The sequence below is a fragment of the Bombus pyrosoma genome, linkage group LG8 (genome assembly GCF_014825855.1).
Source record: "Bombus pyrosoma isolate SC7728 linkage group LG8, ASM1482585v1, whole genome shotgun sequence".
In the NCBI taxonomy this organism is placed as follows: domain Eukaryota; kingdom Metazoa; phylum Arthropoda; class Insecta; order Hymenoptera; family Apidae; genus Bombus; species Bombus pyrosoma.
Genome location: NC_057777.1, coordinates 906533 through 929587, shown reverse-complemented (window position 1 = coordinate 929587; position 23055 = coordinate 906533). Strand labels below are relative to the sequence as shown.

The following is a 23055-nucleotide window of genomic DNA, read 5'->3' as shown; positions in this document are numbered from 1 at the left end:
AGTTATAAAAGAGAATTCTAAGATTCGGTTAATTCTTTCTTTCTTTTTCTCCTTACCATTCCTGCCATGTAGATTTATCAAGATATTACGATGACATTAACATGGACAATATTAAAACAAAATTTGCGTACGCGGCAATTTCATCTGTGATAGCCTTCGAGAACTATGATACATAAAACAGCTCAATTTCAGTTTGGCTGAATTGAGCCAAATTGCCAAAGCAGCTGAACTTACGCGAACCTCGCAAAGGTTGAGTGGACGAACCTGTTGCCTGTGCGAGCAACCAGAAAATAGGAAAACACTCATTAAATAAAAAAGAGGCTATACGTGGGCGTCTGATGGAAAAACGAAAATATTCGAATTTCCTAACGTCATGGACGCTCGAAGGAAGATCAAAATTCATTCGGAACGCATGATGCAGACGACGATCTTCTTTCTTTCTTAATTTTAGAAAATCTTATACAAAAGTGCTTCATTCTGTGGCGAATGATTTCAGAAAATTGAAATTCCTTGGAATACAAGTTACAAAGTCATCTCTTTTTCACTAAATTAACATTTCTTTAACGGTAACAAGCAATTCGAACTGGTGGTCGATCACGAGGAAATTTTACGTTCCCTTAGTCGAGCGCAAATTTGCAACATTTTTCGCTTTTTCGAACAAAGAAGCATAAAAATGCACAGAACTGCAACATTTCTTAAAACGGAATTTCAAATTCACAAGAAATGCTCGTTTCATTCTTAGAAAAGTAGAGCAATCGCAAAGTACAACTATATGGAAGGGTTAATTCACAGATTAGGTTACATTCACGTACAAAACTTTGGCTTTTAACGATCCTAAGTTCACGAACTTCTCCATTTCACCCGTCATGCGTACATGGTTGAAACATCAGCAATTAATATTCATTTAGAACATCATTAAAATCCTGTATAACCGTAATAAAGAAAGAACAAACAGAAAGGTAAAATCAGATTATTCAGGCGTATTTTACCACACTCTCTTACTTCGAGGATTCGAAAATGTATTTTATCAAAATTCTACTATTCTTAATTCTCCTCTTGCATATAGGATAGTTTTATTAAAATTCCATATAAAACAACAATTTTCCGAAACCATGTTTAACCACAATGGAAAGAAGAAGAAATAAATAAAGTACGATAAATGAAACAAAATGAAGGAAAGGAAATAGAACCGAACTATTCACGCGCGTTTTACCACGCCGAATTCGAAGACAATTCACGACAACGAAAAATAACTACGTTACACCGTAAATCAACCATCTCACAAAAATTTAAAAATTCGTTTGGCCAGAGAAACCTATTCTCGACCGTTTCTCTGTCCAAATTTATTTATCCACTCGAAACGACATTTCCAAAGTTCTGCTTAACAAAGCAACAAAGAACAACGAGGGAACAAATTAAATGTAGCGAATAAAATCGAACCGAGCTGTTCACACGTATTTTATCAGACCGACTTCGAAGGCAGCTCGCGAAGAAGAGAATTGAATGCCGATCGCGAGGAGCGCGCGTATGCGCACACGGTGTGTGCGAAAAAGACGACTATACCGCGATCAGGGTTGGACAGAGAGAGACGGAGATTGAGAAGAGCAGAGGGGTAGTCGACACGCGCGGCCCACGGCACACAGGCGGCTTACACGCGTATAAAGGGTGGCGTCGCGATGCCCTGATCGGCATATCTCGTGTAGACAGCAAACTCGCGGCGCTCGGCATCGTACACTCAACCTCGAACACCTTACCTACGATTGTGAACCACGTGAAACGGAAACGGAGCTACGGTTTCGACTCCCAAGGGAACATCCACCTCGATACATCGTCTACTTTGCTTCTATAGCAACAGGTGAGCTGATCGTTTCTTCGATATCGCCGCTACCGGTGTATTTTTCTTACTATTTTTCTATTTCGTTCGGTGGAAAGATTTTTTGGAGAATTCCTACGACATATCGGCTGTGAATAGTTAGAGCGGTTGTACTTTGTAAGAAAACATTGGTGTTGGGATTTCTTTTTGAAAATAACTCGTACGAGCTACGAACAGGGATGTAAATATATAGAGGTTTGAGGTTTTGTGAGAGAAGATTGAGATTAGGATTCTTTATGAATCGATATGATTAATAGGAATTGAAGTTTATGAGACAAGTTGGTGTTATTTCCTGAGAATTCGTATAGGCTGCGCGTTAGTATATAATTGTAGGAGTTGAATTTTTCGAGAAAAAAGTGAAAAGATTTTTTAATAGTTCATTCATATATATATATATAGTGTTTGAATTTTATGGAAAAGAATCGGAGAGATTGGCGATGGATGGCTTTGGCTGTGATGTCCAAGGCGGTTTGGGTTGAAAATCTAAATACAAATGTGCATGTAACAAAATATGATAATTGAGAAATAGGAAGAATAGTTTCTATCAATGGTATTTCATTTGATCTGCAAAATGATTTTCAAGTTGTATATAAAATTTTCCTCCTTAACGCTCCATAGTGACTACTTGAAGATTTATAGGAGGTGTAGTGAGGTGATTAGGTGGAAAACTGTGATAAGTGATACAATTCTCGTGTGAAGATTTTGATACAAAGATATTTAAGGTAGCACGATGCTTTCGATCTTGAATAGTAGAAATTGTCAATTTTGAAGCGTTTAGAATTTTGTTTTTAGATTAGACGGATGCAATAGAATGCAATTTTTAGATTTCTGGGATAAAATTTCGTTTCATACATCTGAAGGAAAATGCGAGCCTTGTGAAAAATAATTACCGAGAAATAGAGGTCAAGTACAGATCCAACGATGTCAATGTTAAGACAATATTTAACACGACGTGGAGAAAGTCCTTTGTGAGACTATTTAGACGATAGTTCCTCATAGAAAAGTGATAGTACCAAATTTTGAGAAGTCTGAAATTCTTTCTTGTAAACTCAGAGGGGTGGTTTCATTCTCCTAGAAAGCAACTGTGTATGATGCGATGTAAATATCTAATCGATCGTTTCTAATTGAAGAACATTTAGCATAATGAAGATTTGGACTGTATCGTTCTCGTTTCAAGTGCGATAAAAATTAAACGATAATTTTATAAAATTGAGTATAACAAAAAAGAAAGAGCCACAGAAAGGAAGAATATTTCCTGCTTCGAATAGAAATAACGCGAATGTAAAGGAATAGAAGGAAATTTTAATCTTCGTCCAGTTTCATCGATCAAAATTTCGCGAAACATGACATTTTATTTATCTTCAAATCTATAAGTTTGTTGCACCAAAAATCGACGGACTCTCTCTCGAAAAAACTCGAACGTAATTGGATTCCATGGGATGGACACTTCCAAACCGTTCCACACAATTAGGATCCTCGTGCAATAAATCGAACGCGATGTTATAAAAGGGATATTCCTTGCTTAATGCGACGTTGTTCCAGCCGAATACTAACGTTGAGATATTGGACCTGTCTGACGCAATTGCAATTGAAGTGTTCTTACAACATTTTTGAGACGACCATCCAATTTGGTTAATGCAGACGCCTACTCCGCGAACGAAATCTCTCGTGAAATTTGACGATTCGTAATTTGCACGACTACGGCGCAAAGCGGAAACTCTAATCGTTTTAAACGCAGCACAGTGCAAGAGGCGAAAGTCTCTCCCTTTTGATATCTGTAATTTCTCGTGTGACATTCGCCAGAATTATCTTGCTATGCCAATAGCGTATGCCAATGGCGAATTTATAGAAAATTTATAGAGAATCGTCAGATTTCCAATTTCTGGATAACTCGAGATATTTTATTTGAAAATTTTCGAAATTTACTACTGAAATCGTTTGTGATTTTATTTATCTACGATAGAGCAGAGTGGAGGCTTCAAGTGAAATATTGAAAATTGAAAAGCGGAATGTTATAAAAAATTGAAAGTCGAAATAATCGAAGTTTGAACGAATAGTATCGCTACAGATGGTGGTGTAGTTGATTTAGATAAAATTTAGATTATGTAGTTTATCTTACTTCAATTTGCCTGTCCTATATTTTATACGATAAATTTCATTCGTGGTTTGTATCGCGAAGGACATAGAAGGATACAGAAATTTAAAATACCTAGCTGTTAGTCACCTCTGACTTCACAAATTAAGGGGTGAGAGCGTAACATCAATCAGCCAGAGGCAGAAAAGGAGAGAAAGGGCGATTTTTTATTCATGAGACCAACAAAACGCTCACCTGTTGCTCGAAAGAAGAAACTATGTTTTAAGCACGTTCTTGAAATATTAATGAAAACAGCGTTAGGCAGGAATTCAATAGATCGTTTATAAAATTAAATTTAACTTTTCAATAATTCCTCAGTGTATTAAATTGTAATTTCTATAGCGTTTACGATATTTCATTTTCCTCTTTGAACGTTCATACTTCCTTATCGAGTGAATTTTTCGTCAAATTAATTAAATTCAAATATCTAATCATCCGTTGATATATTAAGTTATAGTTCTCGATAATAATTGGTAATTAAACTTCGATGCTACCCTAAAGAAACGCGAACGAGCTTATTGCACCGACATTAAAAATATTAAATTATATCGTATCGCTATATTTTCACTCTGTTAATCGTCACATATCATGGAAGCAGCGTGTAGATAAAAGTCGAGTCAATTTTTACTGTCCGTACCATTAGGGAAAAAGTCGTTGGAAGAAGAAAAGAAACACGGAGAAAAGTGGACAGAGAAATTAGAACCGTGGAAAAAGTTAGAAAAGATGAGGACGGAATGGTGGAATGAGAAGCAGTGGCCGACTCGGAATGTCTCCGGTCATAGTAAACGTCAGAGACAGTCCGGAAGAATTCTAAAAGTACAGTTGTAAAAAGAGACGGCAGAAAAGTTTTGCAAGGACGTATCTTTCCATCGGTGACAAATCGCACGGTATAAAAGTGATGTTAGCAGTTTGCTCTTCTCGACGAAGAAATCAAAATGACAACTCGTTGTGCTTTCTATGAAAGAAACGAGGACATCCGGCGAAAACAATTAACCACTGTTTTAAAAACAAAATTATAAATTGTAATTTTAATCTTTCTTTTCTTCTCTCGTGCGATGTTCGGCAACTGGCTCTTTTTCTCGTCGCTTGTAACTGAATCAATTATACATAGCTGTATGAAATATAGCTGGTTTGATTTAACGTAGAATACTTCAAAAAAGGTTATTCTTTTAATGGAAAACCTTATTACTCTGTGTGTCAAGATCCATCATATTACTAAATTACGACGGGGCGCGAAACTTCTGTGAAGGAATTTCTTATTAACACTAGCACTTGAAGAATTTCAATCTCCGTAGAATCCTTTCTTCAATTTACATTCGTATTCTAATAAGTACCACATTTTCGGCCGTCTAATAATTTAATTTTTGTTACTAGCTAAAACATTGAAAGGAATGTAAAAACACATATTTAATTATTTATGATTCAGTAGCTTACAAAGTTGTTAAGATCTATTAAAATCATTGTACAAATTATAGCAGGCTTCGGAACTAGCTTACGAGATATGAACCAGTTGCGGTGAAATGTCAAATGTTATTTTTCTATCTGAATAATAAAACACTTTTTTTTCCTAAAAGATATTTCAATCGTCGCTTGAAAATGATCCTCATTTATTATTTATCGCCAGGGCATTTTCCCGTGTTTGCGTGTTTGCCACGCGAAAACATTGTCTCCAAACATAGCAAACATTTCTCTACCTTGTATAAAAACAGTTGGTCGATCGTTGGGCAGATTGTTCGTCAACCCGAAAACGCTGGTGCTCGCGTTCGTAATTATTTCACTATTCTTTTGCATCACGCAGATAGAATTTGTTATTTGTAAACTATTTTTAGATGTATTACAAGTATTTATATTTAAAATGGAATATGACATCCCCTTGACCTGCCAGTCACAGTAAAAGGTAAGAAGAGTTTCAAAATTTTTAATTATGCGAGGAATGATCGATTTGCTTGCGACGTGTCTACGAACAAAAATTTCTCATAGCCCACTTTGCGTTTGCATAACGGATGACTGACTTGGATAATAAATTTTCGCTATAGCGACAGGCTGTGGAGGCGTCAAGAACGATGCATAATAAAATTGTATGATCCACGATATACGAATGTTAACTAATGATTGATGTAGCCGCAAAAGACAAATGACGATACAACAAAAAAGTATCTCTTCTTTCATGACGGTAACGTTAGTAACGTGTAACGATGTTAAATTCGAGCTTTGTGCCGATGCGAACAAACATTGATGAGAGTTTGAATAAAAACGTAATAAGAAACAGGATCGCCCTACTTTTTTCCATTCAGCCAATGCCGAAGTAACTTGATTAATTGCTCAGGGAAAATAGCGAGTTTAAAAATGAATTATTCGTTAATGAGAAGAGTCATGGACTACTGTTGATTATCCCAATTAGCTGCGACAAATGTAAAATAAAATTAACATTCATTGTCCTGATGGATATGCTATAAAAATATATATTTTCACGAATGTAAGTAAACAAACGGTATTTAAATATTCAGATCTGTCTTATCTTCTAAATAATGGAAACAATACTCTGCTTTAGTCATTTTTACAATTTTTTGATATTACGTATAGATATTTTGTATACGTTCGCATATTTATTTGCATAAACATCTGCAGTCTGCCAGTCAGGATCATGTGCATTAAGGACAGCGAGAGTACGTGTAGGATTTTAACGAAAACTAAAGATTTTTTAAATCATTTTTAAAAGAATAAATTAAACAAAAAAAAAATAAATAAATAAAAAAGATACAAATGTCGTTGGGTGTACCTTTTGAAATCAGAGAGTTTTCCTTTTAAAACATTATTTGGATAACGAGGATAACGTGTACAATGTATTTTCACAAACGTATATAAATAAATAACGATCGTTTAGCTTTTATAATCACAGTAAAATTAAGTACGAAATTTGTATCGTTCGAATAATTACTACTGAATTACACCGTATATGGGATTATTCTGGTACACGAAAAAGGAAAACCATTTTATTCCGATGCGATTGAAGTGTAGATTACCATAGGAATCGGACAAAAGAGGCACATACTTCTCGTTTTGATTTTCATTCTCAATTACTGTATTCTCGTAGTTATTACTATGAAATATGTCTACTCATTTGCTTCATTATTTGTACAAATTAATTAAATCATCTGCACGAATGAATTGATAAGTGATAATTGACCATCAACGATCCTAAACTGCAACGATATATATAATTATTATTCTTATATATGTGGGATGTCAGAAATAATGAAATTGCTGTAAAATTTTTACGAAGAAGTATAATTTAAATGTTTTTCTCGCACGATAATTTTCCCGAAGCCATTTGATAGATTTTTTAAATAAGTTCACAGTATAATACTTAAGTTTAAGAGCCCTCTAAAGGTTCAGAATTCTTTCAAGAGGAACATCTATCATTAATAAATTTTATGACGCTACATGGAGAGAAGAATTTCATGTTGAAAAGTTAAAGCTTGTGATTAAAAGAGTTACCTAACAAATGCTGTAGAATTGGAAACTACGATTTCGTTCGAACCGTCGGGAAGTTTTACGGTGATATGTTTTTAACCGCGCTGGGTCATCGAAAGCTGTTAAATTGATTCGGAAATGTCACACGGATGTGTCGCTTCAATTCGAACAATTTTACTGAAAACATACCACTCCTGTTACTAATTAGAAATATATATATATATGTCATTAAAAATCTACGAATAAATAAGTAAAAAAATAAATAACGATAAAAACATAGGAAAAATAGTAGATAATTCATTATTTAAAAAATAAAGGAAAGTAGACAAGAAAATTCTCTCACGGTCAGCGGCAACATTTTTATTATTCCTCCGTTATTTCCAGACACTTATGTTCCCATAAATGGTCCAATTAATATGCACAGGATCTTTCTTTAACAAATATCCTCTGATAATAAATTCCTACTCCCATTAAACTTTTTAGCTCTAAGTCAATTCGACACACCCGGAGGATGTTTCTCTATTTTAAAAAATGAGACAAAATAACGAATACACTAATTTCTAACAATAGACTTCCAAACGTAAAATTTTTACAGAAACTTCTTAGGTCGCAAAGTATCATACAGATCTTGAAAATTTGACAAGATCGTTATTTAGAATGTCGCTCAAACTTTCATCATAATTCGTGTTTCAAAGAGAATTTAAAATAAAAGGATCGGAAATTCATTAGCAGCGTTCAGCACGAGTATCGAGTAACTCTTTGACCGAAGTAAGATTTTTTAATTATCTCGACGACAAGACTAAAACTTCGAGTTCCTCGTAATATCTTCGTTGTTATTTACGGGCGTCACTGCTTCAATAAAATTGATATCGAAACTTTCGTTCCATGGAAGCAATCGCCTCTTCTTTCGAGGCCACGGAATAATCGAATGCTCCAATCAGACGCGAAGTTTTCGTGCTGTCCGAGTTGTTAAGATCCTAAGAGAATATTGGTCGAAACTTTGATCGTACGTGATCAAGTAAAGTATACAGTGAATGCCTTTCCACTCGCTTCAAATCGTGTTACAGACCTAGAAAACGGATTTATTTCGTGATTCCGGCGCGAATCTTTTACAAGTCCGTGCAAATTGTCACGATCGATCTGTTGTGATGTGGAGAGAGTTTATGATACGATCGAAAAACGTTAGAGCGACGGAGAGTTTACTAGAGTGCAATCCTTTCCTTTTCTTAGTTTCTTCGAGACAATTTACAATTTTTTTGCGACAACATTCGATGAATTCGGAAATATTGGAATATTTAAGTAGTATAAGTCAACAATCGCGGCTGGTACAGGTCGATGCTAGTAGAGGAACGCGTTTGTAGGTTTTGCAATTGTTAAAAAATGTTTTAAACCATAAGAATATTTATTATTTAAATAGTTTTGGAGAATTTTCTACGAGCTGTAATTTATTTAATAATTTATATTGGCTTCATAAATTACTAGGCTAGTATTAAGCAAGATAACACTTTTTTAAATGTAATTACGCGAACTGTCAACAATAAAGATATCTATCCTCCAAATATCTACACTGCAATTATGCATATTCGAAATATTTATATTCCAAGTATCGCATACATTAATTTATTTATAAATATTTATATACTCCATCTATCTGTCTGTCCATCTATATATCAATTACGTATATTTTAACTGTTTTGTCCCTATTAAATATGTTTAAAAATTCTTAGAAATCAAACATTTTACAAGTGTCTAATTTGTATCTGCAAGATCACTTTCATCGAAATAATACAATCACGAAGATAAGTTTACTTTCATCAGGACAATACAACGCTTCAACAAATATTGACGGCCGTACATAAACACTTGTTACAAACACTTATTATTATCATAAAACGATCGTAAACTAGAAAATAACAGAACATAAAGTAGATCGTGTACAATATAAAATGATCGTATATCGGAAAAACACGTAAAATACTTTATGTCTATGCGTCGATCGATATCAATTGCTACTTGCTACTTCAATTTACAATTTCTTTATCTCCTAATTTCTATTATGACATCCTTGTAATACGATCGTTTTCACGCGTTTCCATGAACATTGTGTCCTAAACGACGAGAAAACGAGAGCAGTGGGCGGAGTGGAAAGGAAAAGCACGGATCAGGCGAGGTTATTAAAACAGCGTTATTAGCGAATCTTTTGTAGCTTATAAGCAGCGTGCAGTGCACAGTTATTGCTTATCTCGCGCGTATGAAATCTGAAAGTGGGCTAATCAGCCTGCCATGACGAACCACTAGCTCACGACAACTTTTCAGTTTACTACCAGTCGTTTAATAACAATTCTCTGTTTGGTGCTGCGTGGCTTTCTGCTTTAATATGTGTTGCTCTTTGATAACCTATGTAAATTGCTCTGTTCTCGCGATCGCTTAAGTAGCAAGGATTGCTGTTCATTTCGCAATGAATAATTCGCAGATTGTTTCGAACTGATTTTATCACAAATAGAAACGATTAATCACAGCTTTCAGGTGAATAATTCTTGCACCTCTCGAATTGATTTAGCGATATTTTCTCGATTTGTGTATTTTTCAGCTGGCAGATTATAAAATTCAATTGATTATTTTTCAATAAGCAGTCGTTTTATTTCTCGCGTTGATTTGTTCGACGAAACAGAGTTTTTACAATGATATGCAATTAATTTTTTTAATTATACCTCATTCTACCGATCATTTCGGAAGAAATAATTCCTGGCTTCTGTTTGTATTTATTCAGCGATCTTTAGGTTCCTTAGAAAAGATTAAGTGGAATTGGCTTCATAACATTGGCTAACTTCGGTAGCTCCGATCCTTGACCCATACCACTTAAACCTTGAGGTATTAGGATTGAGAAAGATCGAATAGAATTTGTTTCATGACATTGAGCAACTTCACTAGCGGCGATCGTTGACCTATATTAATTAAATCTTCCAATATTATTCAATATTATCCCCAACTTTAAAAATGTTGAATTCTCTATGTCGATTCAGTGACACCTAATTGAATTTCAATTTATCATACTGAAAATTGTACAAATTTCCTCGGTCTTCTCGAGATATATTTCTTACAATTAGACTTTCGCGCGTCTATTAAGTTATTTTCGTAAATGAAATTTTCGAATTGTCAGTATTAAAAGCAAGGCAAATTAAATTAAATACCTTTATTTCGATATTTCAGTATTAAATTTATAATATTAAAATTTATAATACTAAAAGTAAGAAAAATTCTGATCCAGTGGAAGACATTTCACCAATTTCACCGATAAAGATTGTGCGTACGAGTGGGATTATATTTTAATAATTTCCGCAAATAATTTTGAATGTAGAAGGGTCTTTCGATTTAACGTATCGATATCCCCCTTTCTCTCGTCCAGTAAATCGTATTATCGCGTAGGATTACCAGCAATTTATTAATATTCTACGTTCTTATGGCTGGTCTCTCTCTATAAATATACGTTAAACGGAAAGCTTGACCCAATTCGACGACACGATTTATAACCACAAACACGGGTATCTAACAGTTTCGAATACGAAACCACGCTTTACCATCCCGTCTTGTGTTCGAACTGTGCTACAACTTGGAAATTCTCTGCCATAATGTAGCGGTTCTTTGTATTGTATTTCAATCAGACGCATCAAGAAAGGAAACTGGCGAAAGCGATGGCCGTGGTAAGGCGAAACTACTCGTAGTATCCCATTTTGGAACTTTGACGAAACTTTCAATAGTAATTTCCTTTAAAATAGTATAATCTGAAAGTTGGATGAAACTCTGGTTATTAGAAGTGTCCTTCTAATTATTATAATATCTACCTTGTACCTTTTCAAATATTAATACTTGTAGAATCCTTATACTATCTAAATGAAACATTAGAAAAATTATATCAACGATAGGATGTAACTGTTTCAAACTATTGTCCTAAATTTTAGCATTTGTAAAAGTTTCATATGAAATTACGTTTTCTAAAAACTATATCGATGATGATGATGTTATCACTCGAAGGATTCCGTAATTTCCAATATTGCAAAACAAAATTTAATATAAGAAACTTATTTCCCATTCTTCCAAATATCAATACTTGTCAAATTTTTCTAGAAATTGTATCAGTGATACAACGTTAGTATTGAAATTTTTCAAATACCATAAAATACAAATAAAAGATTGAAAATTGCTATGCTGAATACGACGGAAACAAAGATTTAATTTTTGGCCAATGCGTCTCTTCGACAACGACCATAAAGAACTTTAGATTCAGACACCAGGCATAAATTCATATTTAGCAAATACAAGATGTCGCGAAAGTTTCCGCGACAAGCCAATAATGATCTTCTTTTTAGTCGATGCTTGGTATCGAAAGTTTCTTGTAATTTTCAATGTCAATCCGTGGCATTGTCTCAAGTACGAAGAAGTTTGCCGAATGTTGTCATTTCCAGAAATGAATTAAAATGGTAATTTGTTTCTATAAATTTTAAACATTGCAGTATCCCATAGCCGAGAAAAAATTGGAAAGCTGACATTTCGCCTTAAAGAAAGTAAAAGAACAAAAGTACGAAAAGAAACAATATTTGGTCCGTTAACAAGATTCCTATCACATTCATCGACAATTTCATCATTGATAATGATCCACCGCGCGTGAAATTCGCCTTCCAATGCAACGCGACATTACGATTTTTATGATTCCTCAGCTTCACGGTTTCATCGTCGTATCGTTCTTTTTCCCGTATTTCTACTTTCTCTACGTTACTTTCATGACGTGCTTCGCGTAAAATTTACTGACCGTGTCTCGATATCTACGTCAACTTGCTCCAGCTGTCCGTCTTTATTCTTTCTCGTTATCGTGCTGTACAGTGTGCTACATATACAGTGACTCGAGCAATTACGATCAAATAGTTGGAATAATCAAATTTACAAAGAGATACGATGATCGTCTCGATTTTTTCTCTTCGATACGCAAGTTGCATCGCATCGATTCCATTTAAATAACGTAGGTGATCTAACTATAGCATTTTTGCTTCTGTGTGCCTCGGCGAAGAATTTAGAAATTAAAAATTCAAACGATTCGACAAAGATACGGGAAACAAAAGGTTCAAACAATTTATGGAATTTACGAAGTGGAATTTCCAATCGAAAGTTCGAGGAATCGAAAAAGTTGTTATAGAAAATTAAAGGAACGGAAATTGTTACGTTGTTTTAGAATTAGTTCGTGGAACTTGATCGTCTCTGCTGTACCGGAAGCTAGTGCGATGTTGTAAAGAACAGTGAAATATGGAAGACACGTTAACAAGGTTTAATTTCACGACACGGGGCGCCTTTTCTCTCTCTCTCGAGGGAGAAATATCGAGAAGCGAGGATAATCTCGTTTCCGGGGCGAGGTAGCACGTATACGTATGCGCCTGTTCACAAGTCCATCGATGAGATCGATGATAATCGCAACAATAACGCGTCTCAAACTTTTCCTACTCGAGTTCTCGTATATTGTTCGTTGACTAGCTACTCCTTCCATTTTTATGTCGTTTGTCTTCTAGAAAGATCGTAAAAATTGCTTTCAAAAATTCAGTGAAACAAGAAAATTCTTAAAGAAGGTTAATGGGATCAAGTAGGATATATTAGAAAAATGTCGATAAAGGAATAAACAGGAAGATGCAGTTTTTATATTGTAACATAATTATATTATAATAATTTCATCTAAATAAAATGAAACTATATTTCTTCGTAAATTAAACGATAGTTCCTAAATAATAATAACATTATACGTATCTTTGAAACAGAGAAAGAACCACCACCGAACCATCAAAAAAGACCTACCCTATCGCATCTTGAATTCCCTCGGGATAGTTCGTCCATTTGGTCAACAAGACCAATTTCATTAAATCGGATGAAGAGGGCGAAGGAAAGTGGGAGTCTATCAACAAGGGTCTTTCGGAGACAACTTAAAATTTCATTAACGAATCGTCGATGGGTTTGCCACGGAGTACGCGTTAATCGCATTTCCGGTTACCAAGTATATCATAGGGGGTGGCTTCCTGTCGCGAACTAAAAAGCGATCCTGCGTCCAGTCTTCCACTGTGCTTTTCCAAAGCATCCGGTTAAACTACGATTGGTGTAATATAGATGAGATCGCTAATGAATAAGCGACGAAGTAAAAAAAGGAACAAAGTAAAGTAAACGAAAGTGAATAAAATAATTATTAATCTCTCAATCTCTGTAATATCACGTTCGATGTATTACGTAAAGCGTTTCTTTTTAACGCGTTTTCCTGAAAACAGATTCTTCGTAGCAGGCCAATGATCAGAGTTATCTTTCTCTTACGTCTCCAAGAAACAGAGAAGTATCGCGAAGTTATTAAAAATTCGATTGAAATTAAGTTGTTATAACTGAACTGAATTAAAAGCTAACGAGATAAAAGACACGAAAATCGCACGATCATTATCAGAAATAGTTGAAATAAAGGTATTTTAGATTTAAACGAAACCTTATATTTAATTCTTCTCATTTTTATACAGACCAAATATTTCTCGTTTACTAAAAGTTCAAGTTAACACTGAATCATAGAAATCTGATCAACCAACTAGAACGCAACCATAAATTCGTTATTTGTTAACTATATAGAAATGGTCAGTGACCAATAATAGCAATATGTGGCGGAAACGATTAAAATTACAACTTGGCAGCGTGACGTCTCGAACCTCTGACAGAGATGTCAATGAGAAACTCAGAAATTTGCCAATGATTTTCGAAACATAGTCGAATCACTGCCGTTTCAGCCCTGCCAACTGTCGTCCATCGGAAACTTTCCCAAGTGACGATTGAATTAAGCTCGTCGTCGAGTCAGACCAGTCAGACACATTCCGTACGACTCCTGTCCTATCGATCCAACGATGCGTACTTGTTTGCATATGTCTGCATACGTTGATGATAGTCCATTTCATTCAACCAACACGTACGAACGGTATATAGTTGAACACTTACGTTGCGCTGTCCGATGTTTAATTGCTGACGAAACGCGGAAATTGATCCGAAAACGTCATGCGACAGCACTCGAGAGAACTTGAGTTCGTCGATTCATTTTTGAAATTGACACGATTTCAACTGGCGCGATTTTCTTGCGTATCCAGTCAGAGTTTTCATTTCGGTATATTCATTTTTGATTTTTGTTCGTAATTCAAAGCAGCATCTATCGTATTTCGCGGCGATTGGAACGATGCTTGTACTTTTATTTCTAATTCTTTCAAGGGACATTTTGTCGTCGTTGTTTTTTGATGAAAATTTGGAATTTTTGTAATCGACTTTGACACGATCTTCTTAGGCATATACAGTGTCTGTAGAAAGTACTTGTGTCTATTATAGCATTTACTTTGTTACGGTACTAATTAATTAGCTGAAAGTATATCAAATTCCGTATCATTTAGCAGTACGTGAATGTACGTTGCTTTGTATAATGGAAAGTCCCTTTAGAAGAGAAATTACTATACCAACGATAAGTTACTACGTTACTAAGAGAAAAATCTGTCGTGACAAATAACTGTATTATAGCAAGAAGTCGTTTATTTCTTCATACATTATTAAAATAGTTCATTTCAGGATAATGAGAAATAAATCCCAGTTCGATTTTATGAAAGAAGAAATACGTTCAGAATTAATAACACAACCCAATATCTTTTGTCTTCTCTTTCAAATGTAATCGTACCTTTCGATAATTTAATAACGAGAGGAAACTTCTGAACTTTAAAGAAACTGTAATGCCACGGAATATATAATTACCAATTTTCTCCTTTTAATTAAGACAGTGGCTGTAAAATTGCACTTTTATCACTTTGGAGATTACCACCTAACGACGTCGTAGCTCGTGAGCTTAAAACTTGTGAGTAAGCAATAGATTTACGAAAGCCTTTTAGCAGTTTCTTCGCGGATTAAAGAAACGCCATAGTAGGAAAGGAAATAATTTTTCAGCAAAGATCATCGGTACAGATTTCCTCGGGAAGAAACACGCGGCCAAACGCGTTTTATGTTACCGCTCCAAAGTATCCAGACACTCGCTTATTTCTGGTAGTGTGTATTTCGAAATTACGAATAAATCAAACTGCACAATGCGAAGATTTATATTTTTGGATACGACTAAAGAAACGGTACTTGAATAGAGATTCGTTTTACCTATTAAAAATAATTATTAAAAAAATTAATTGAGAATTACGTAAAACAGAAATACTTATCGCAGCACACAGTGTCGGGAGAGAATAGTCAGAACGCAAGAAATATTGTTCGCCTCTAAAGGAGCATTAATAGAAACACAAATACCTGTCGTAACACAAAACATTGCTTGCGGAAAGCCCATTAAAAATGGGAAAAAATGAACACATACCAGATCTCTCAAAGTGCACGCGGGACACGTGGAACAGGCTGATTCAAAGCAGCTGGATAATCGATATGAAGCACGATACAAGACACGTGATTGATGTCCCCAAACGAATCAGATAAATCGCATCTCGGTATACCCATCTTCCCGTTTTCCCTCCTTTCACGCCCTCTTTTCGATGTTTTTGCCAGTCCAGTAACCCGAAATTCATCACATTCGTGTGAAAAAGCCATAGAAAAGAACTTTGATGAACCGAGACGGAACGATTATTCAAAGCAATTTGCAATTTTATGGGAACTTCCTATTCCTCTTCGTTTTTCTCGCTTCTCTTCTTCTTTACTCTCTCTCTCTCTCTCTCTCTTTTCTTTTTTACGTGTTAATGCATCTTCATCCAGCGAAGATCGGAAAGGCAGATTTACGCCGGCGAGTTAACTCGGCGGGACGAAAGTCCAGCGAATTGATATTTCTCGTGCAATAAAAATACGAGCGTCGCTGTAATTAAAAACTAAATTCATTGGTTGAGAGAGAGAGTCGAGGCACCTGTTGCGATGCAGACAATTTTGTAGGGTTTCTCGTTTATCAGAGTTTACTCTCGAGTTTCTATGAAACTACATTGATTATACCTACCAAGTTTTCTAGAGAGTTGTATTTCCATTAATTTGTGGAAATTCTGTTCGCGAATATCGAAATATTCGAAGAATTCCGTCTTCGAATTTTTATTAAATCGAGGAAATCGTTGAAAAATTTCTTCGCCGAAATTGTTGGCGAGGTTTTCTTACGTAAGTTACGAAGATCTATTCAGGAATTTTGTTTTCGATTCGTAATGGCTTTAGTTAGAAAATTTCTCCATTCGTAGAGGTCTGTTCTACGTGACATTTTTCTTTCAGTTGTCAAAATTTTATTCAACAAGGTATTAACTTTTATTACGATTTATACTCCGGACAGGATTTGTCAAATGTCAACCTTTTCTGTTATCACAGTATCAGTGACCTCGCGAAAGATATTCCTTTTCAGGAATTTATTCTACAAATGTCCATTAATTTGTGAAAAGTGTTCTTCTCAAGCTATTAACGTAATTCGTTGTTAATTTGTCAGGAACCTGCAAAAATTTATTTTAGGAAAGTTCCTCGCTTACGCAACGAAGATTTCTTCTCAGTTGTTTACCAAATGACTGTACTAACTAAAGTAAATATTTAAATATTTATTTAAATATTTACACGATATTTATAAAATACACGTAATTGTAGTTATTAATATTTTATCAGGAAACAAGAGGAAAATCAACGAAAAATACTTTCTCTCTGGGTACTTATCCCGGCATTTTTCAAAAATAAAATTACCAATTTTATGATAGAATTCCAAGGCAATGCACGACAATCTTAACAGTATTTTAGAATATTGAATCGCGTCTCTTCAATACGAGAGATGCCACTATCGAGCTTAAGCGAATTGCAATTCAGTTAATCCGATAATCATTAGGAATTGGTGGTCGCATTTAGGGTGAGCGACTACACGTGTTGTTGTACGATACTGAAACCGCGTATCATTGGTTATCCGTTCAATATTCGATATAGAAGTCCACTGGATATCGGTATTTCTTGGTCATACTTGATTACGATTAATGAAAATGACCAAAGAATGGTCAAGAATTTTCACAACAACGATGGTTCTACTAAATAAATATAAATTTGTTGATTTCATCTTTATTTTGACGTTTCGTGAAACGAAAATAAAGAATATTTTATTCTTTTACTTATTATGAAGAATATAAGTATACAACTTCAAAAATAATGCTATGATCCATTTCTTTTTCATTGTCATTATTGAAAGAAGCAAATATCTGTAAAACATCGTTGATTCTCAAAATTTCGGATCACATTCTCCAATTTTATAGTCACGTAGCAAAATTTGAGAAGCTTTCCTGTAAAAGATAGCTTCCTTCGTATTAAGAAAGACGTGTCTTTGGAGAAATTTGTCGTTGTTTCGCGCGAAACAACTTTTCTCTAAGGAAGAAACACCATCCCGAAATGGTTATTAACACCTCTGTACGTTATAGCCAGCCGATTCGTGAGATTAATTCTGAGAATATCGATTCGTACGCCGAGGAGAAAGATTTCTCACGAAGCTCGTGAAAATTTCAGTGGTACCTACCCAACATTTACCAGGACGTTTCATTTCTGCGAGATACCCGTGGAAATTAAATCGGCCTCGATTTAAAGTGGCAATTCCGAGTGAAACGAAAGGCCAACACGGGGAAACTAGGATACGCGTTCCCGGAGCTCATCTCGTTCAATTTACAGGATTTACAATCGTCCGTGGCTCTCGAAAGAATCGTTGGTAGCGTCGGATTTTTCGGCTGAATCGTGGATCGTAAACCGTGATCGTTTTACCACTTCTCACGTGTTTGTTGTAAAAAGAGAAAGAAGAAACAGTCGACGTAAAAAATTGTTTCAGTATCTGCCAGCCTGTATTAATTACCCGGTTAAAATTTGATAAATCATTGAAATAGAAATTTATTGGAACTTTGGTCGTGCCTTTGGTTCTTAAAAGAACCAAGACAGTTCCGGTTTTTTAGTAGCAAAAATTTAAAAATTGATTTACTTGGGCTGCGCATTTTTCGAAATCGAATATCCTATTCTGTCAAATTTTAATACTGCTTTAGTAATTATTTCGTTAAAGTCTCGGTTGCCTACGAAAGACACGATTATTTGGAAATTAAGTAAGTTGAAAATACTTAAAAAATGTATTATTTTATAGATTTTACTTGACGCGGGATTGTGAAATATATGTAGAAGAATAGATCTTTGAAAATAAAGTATTTTTAAAGTACGTAATACGTGGAGCGGAATAAATGTGATGGAAGCGAAGAAAGTAAAGAAATTCGCAAAGGAATATAAATGGAAATGGACTGACAGTGGTCAGAAACGCGAAACGAATATACTGGAAATTATCGTACTGTATAAATATTACGAACCAGTATAGCGCGAAAATATTTGAACTTTCTATTTCTTTGAAAAACACATCTTCTCGTGGAGAGTTGATATACCAATCTATGTAGAAAACAATTTATCCAAAGAATCTTTTTTAGAAATTCCCAAATTTCTCTGACCTAATGCTTCCGAGCAGACAAACTTTGAGAGTTTAATTTAAAGCAGATATAATAATTCTTCTGCTAGGTATAATAATACATTGGGAAATGTATAATTAATTAAATAAATAACGGCAACGAAGATATGGAAAATCCATGCGATCACTTAACTTTTCCGCGGTGAACTCGTTAAGAGTTTCAGTTTTGCATTTACGATGTAAATTCGTGTTGCGATTATGATGAAAAGTTTTCGGATGAAATCGGGTCGAGCAACGAAATTTCAGCGACTGGATTCGGACTAGGAAAGTGGAAATTCTCAACAGATTAGATACATGGGAAAGCAATTTTCGAGGCAATGTGTCGTGTCACTTGTTATTCATGATTTGTGAATTTTGAAACCCAATTCGAAATTAGGAAACAGATTGCCTCCATTCCGGTAAAATTTCTCGCGATTCCAATGGTTTTCGATGAAACGATATTCGGGCGACAAATATTACTATAGTTGGTTGGTTTAGAAAATATATCCTACAGCTTTCGATAAAAAATTCAATCAAACGAGATTAAATATTATAAAATAATAAATTGTTGATTAAACTCTCTATTTATACATTATATTGTAGAAATAAACAGGAAACGATGGTCGTTTAACGCGAACTTAATGCAGTTATATGATATAACTAATACAACTAAATTGATAATTCACAACTAACAGTTGTCAAACTCATAACAACTCGGCAACTAATGATTCACCAACTCGCAAGTCGCTTTCAACTCGACTCGACTCAACTGACGACTAACAACTTACAGCTCACAGCTTGCGATTGATTAACCCGCAACTAATCGCAGCTGCATCGCTGCTGCAACTAGTCGCAACTCGGTTGTAAATAACAACTCACTAACGGCTACCTTTTATACCTAGCATGCACGTGTGTTACACAGACGTGGATGTCAAGTACACCTTTTTTAATTACCCAATGTCGTAAAGGGCCACGGGTATATGGCCGATCGGGATTTCCCATCTTCTCCGGCCCGTCGTCGCTTCTATCGTTTTCTACGCGTAGTTCACCGGTCTTGTCCTTTTCCCCAGGCTTCTTCCCCGATACTACAATATTTAATCGCATTTCTATCTTTTTCAGGCCAGAATTAAACGGAAAGAGAACTTTACAATGAAGATTAGGACAGGTTTGTTAACGTCGAGCGTAGCTTTCCTTTATTTGATCGGGATCGTGGAAAAACCAGTTTTGGCGATGGAAGAAGCACCGCCTTATTCGATGAACCTTCATGATTATAACACTATGTTGAATCCTATGGAATTTGACGACTCTGTGCCTGAGAAAAGAGCTTATACTTACGTTTCCGAATATAAGAGGCTACCAGTATACAACTTTGGTATTGGGAAACGTTGGATAGACACGAACGATAACAAGGTAGGAACATACCTAAGAAGAAGAAGATTCTTTTACATATTACGAAACAACATATTTTTCTAATAAAACTTCTCCATGTTAGAAGCTTCCTTTTGAAAAGAAAAATGTTATAAACGTGCGCAAATTGTACAATAGTTCTCTCGATATAGCCAACGCACCCGTTCCTCTAAGATGCGATCCTACGAAATAATTAAATTCCATAATTGCAGAGAGGACGCGACTACTCGTTCGGTCTTGGTAAACGCAGGCAATACAGTTTCGGTTTAGGGAAACGAAACGATAACTCAGACTACCCTGTCAGATTAAACATGGATTACCTCCCCGTGGATAATCTCGCTTATCATTCGCAAGAGAATTTGGACGATATTTTAGAGGCGAAACGTAGCAGGCCCTATAGTTTCGGATTGGGTAAGAGGGCGGCTCATCCGAACAACGGACAGCCGACAGGACCAAAGAGACCAAACGATTTGATGAGCCAGAGATATCACTTTGGCCTTGGCAAGAGGATGCCCGAAGACGAGGAGGATTCGCCGCAATAGGACTCTTCGCGGAGGATGTCTTGCTCGACGATCCATTTGAACGGTGTCGTCGACTTTTATGGCAATGTAGCTCTAATTCGATGTCGCAGAGTTTTATTGTCAGACGAAGTATATCGATAACGCAACAATAAAGACACGTTCGAAAGTTTCAACGTCTCTTAAACGAGTTCTTCGTCTCTTACATCTCGTTCGGGCTTTGCGTTCCATTTTCATCATCTACCTATCGAACTCTCTTTCTTTACGTCTGATAATATCGGTGGTGGTTTTTAATTTGGTTGATGTTGTATAAGTAAAAGTAACCGCAGAGCTGGGTGGATCGTTCCATCGTTTAGACGATGGTTGAATCGAATGGAAGAGCGGCGTTCGTGTCAAAGTTGGGCAAATGTTATTTGAAACGAAAATAAAGGAGCATAACTTGAGGCGATGCGTCGATTTTAATTCATTGTTTTCCTTTGAACTTGTTATGTATTTTCGTGAGAATGAATTTTACCTTATGCCCAGATAATTCTTTTTTATTTTAATTAACGTTTTGGAATGTACCAAGGAATGATTTAAATACGGCCTCTACATGCATATACGAATAATAAATCCAGACTATTTCACGGAATAAACAGCATCTTGCTTTCCTCGTTTCAAGTCCTCCTTTTGATTGTATACATGAATAATAAGTGTGTGCGAGGAAATTTGTGTCTTCGGTACGATTTACATAATAGAATCAGAAATCATGCGAAAAATTACTCTAGAAAACATTTACTCAAACAGAAGATGGAACAAGGTATAATCAAGAAGAATCATATTCACCTTTAAATACGTCGAAGCGCAATTATTTAAGAATAACTACAAAATTGATTTAAAAAGGAGAACATGTCATTTAAACGATTTTCAAATATTTGATTTAAACAATACCAGAGATGTCGATATGGTGATTATTTTTGTATGGCGATGTTTGGCTCGGCTTGGTGGTTAAGACGTTTGTACGAATAAAATGTGTTTGAAACGATCGAATTACGAGTGTCTTGAGATTTATACACATGGATTTGAAAATGCTTTATTAGAAGGTTCATATCGTGTACATAGATTTGTTCGATAAATAATATTGAAAATGCTTAAATCATTTTTATCGTAATAAGTAAAGTTCGTACAATATATTATATAATAAGTGTAAATTTCAATAATAACAACATAAACTATGTGATTTTAAAGAATAATTTCTGGTGAATAATTTATCTTTGACGATTTCGAGTAACAAACGAACAGTTCTCGTGACGATTTTCCAAAATAAAGCATTTTTAGACCTACGAATGTATCGTGTATTCCTTATTTTATTTATATAAATAAATTTTATTCGTTGCACCAATAGGAAACTCTATTAATTAGCAGCAATGTCCTGGAGCTTGTTAACGTTGTTTCAAATAAACTGGTATTTTATCTAGGTTGACAAGTTATTGCGAGATGGAACACTGAAATGGTTTGTCGTTTTGCTGGCAAATCGAATTTACCCAGCTCTGTATCCCTTTTTTCATATCCATTCGCGACTATGAATTTAAATAAGGCTATCGTTCGTACCGAAATATACAAAAACATCGATCCACTGAATTGCATACGTTCGTTGTACTTTAAAAATCCCTATGAATGTTACCGTTTTACGTAAGATCTCGATTGTCATCAGAATAAAAGATACTAGACACTTGTAGTTAAGTATTATTTTTACAGAATTAAGGATATTCTAGATGAACCTTGTTTAAATTTTTGTCCAGGTGTTTATCCAATAAATGTTCTTCAAAAAGAAAAAAGAAAAAAAAAAGAGAAAAGTGATGATGCCTTAAAAAATCCTTGACAAACCTTATTAAGGACGAAGAAAGGACTTCGACTTCGAGGATAAAGAAAATGCTTCCGGAATCATTCGAGATAAGCTTTATGATATTGCAGCTGCGCTTGCAATTAATCTTCCTGCGTATTTCAATGTTAGCAGCGATCGAATTTCAGTCGCCTTTGAAAATTCAATCAAAGGATAAGACTGTTAGAAGATCTCTGGTAATAGAAAATACGAGAAGTTGCTTTTAGACAGCAAGTAATACGAAAATTAGAAGATTAACAAACGCGAAAGTAGTACGTTTACCTTTTGCAATGTTCGATT

The 23055-nt window shown here is 35.1% G+C and overlaps 1 protein-coding gene across 1 annotated transcript; it reads left to right on the top strand.

Moving 5' to 3' along the window:
- The first annotated feature begins 1693 nt into the window (after positions 1–1693).
- Positions 1694–22729, top strand: LOC122570415 (allatostatins). Its single transcript, XM_043732701.1, has 3 exons — positions 1694–1855; positions 20089–20379; positions 20589–22729. The coding sequence occupies exons 2-3, from the start codon at positions 20119–20121 to the stop codon at positions 20916–20918; spliced, it is 591 nt and encodes a 196-aa protein (XP_043588636.1). The 5' UTR covers positions 1694–1855; positions 20089–20118; the 3' UTR covers positions 20919–22729.
- The last annotated feature ends 326 nt before the right edge of the window (positions 22730–23055 follow it).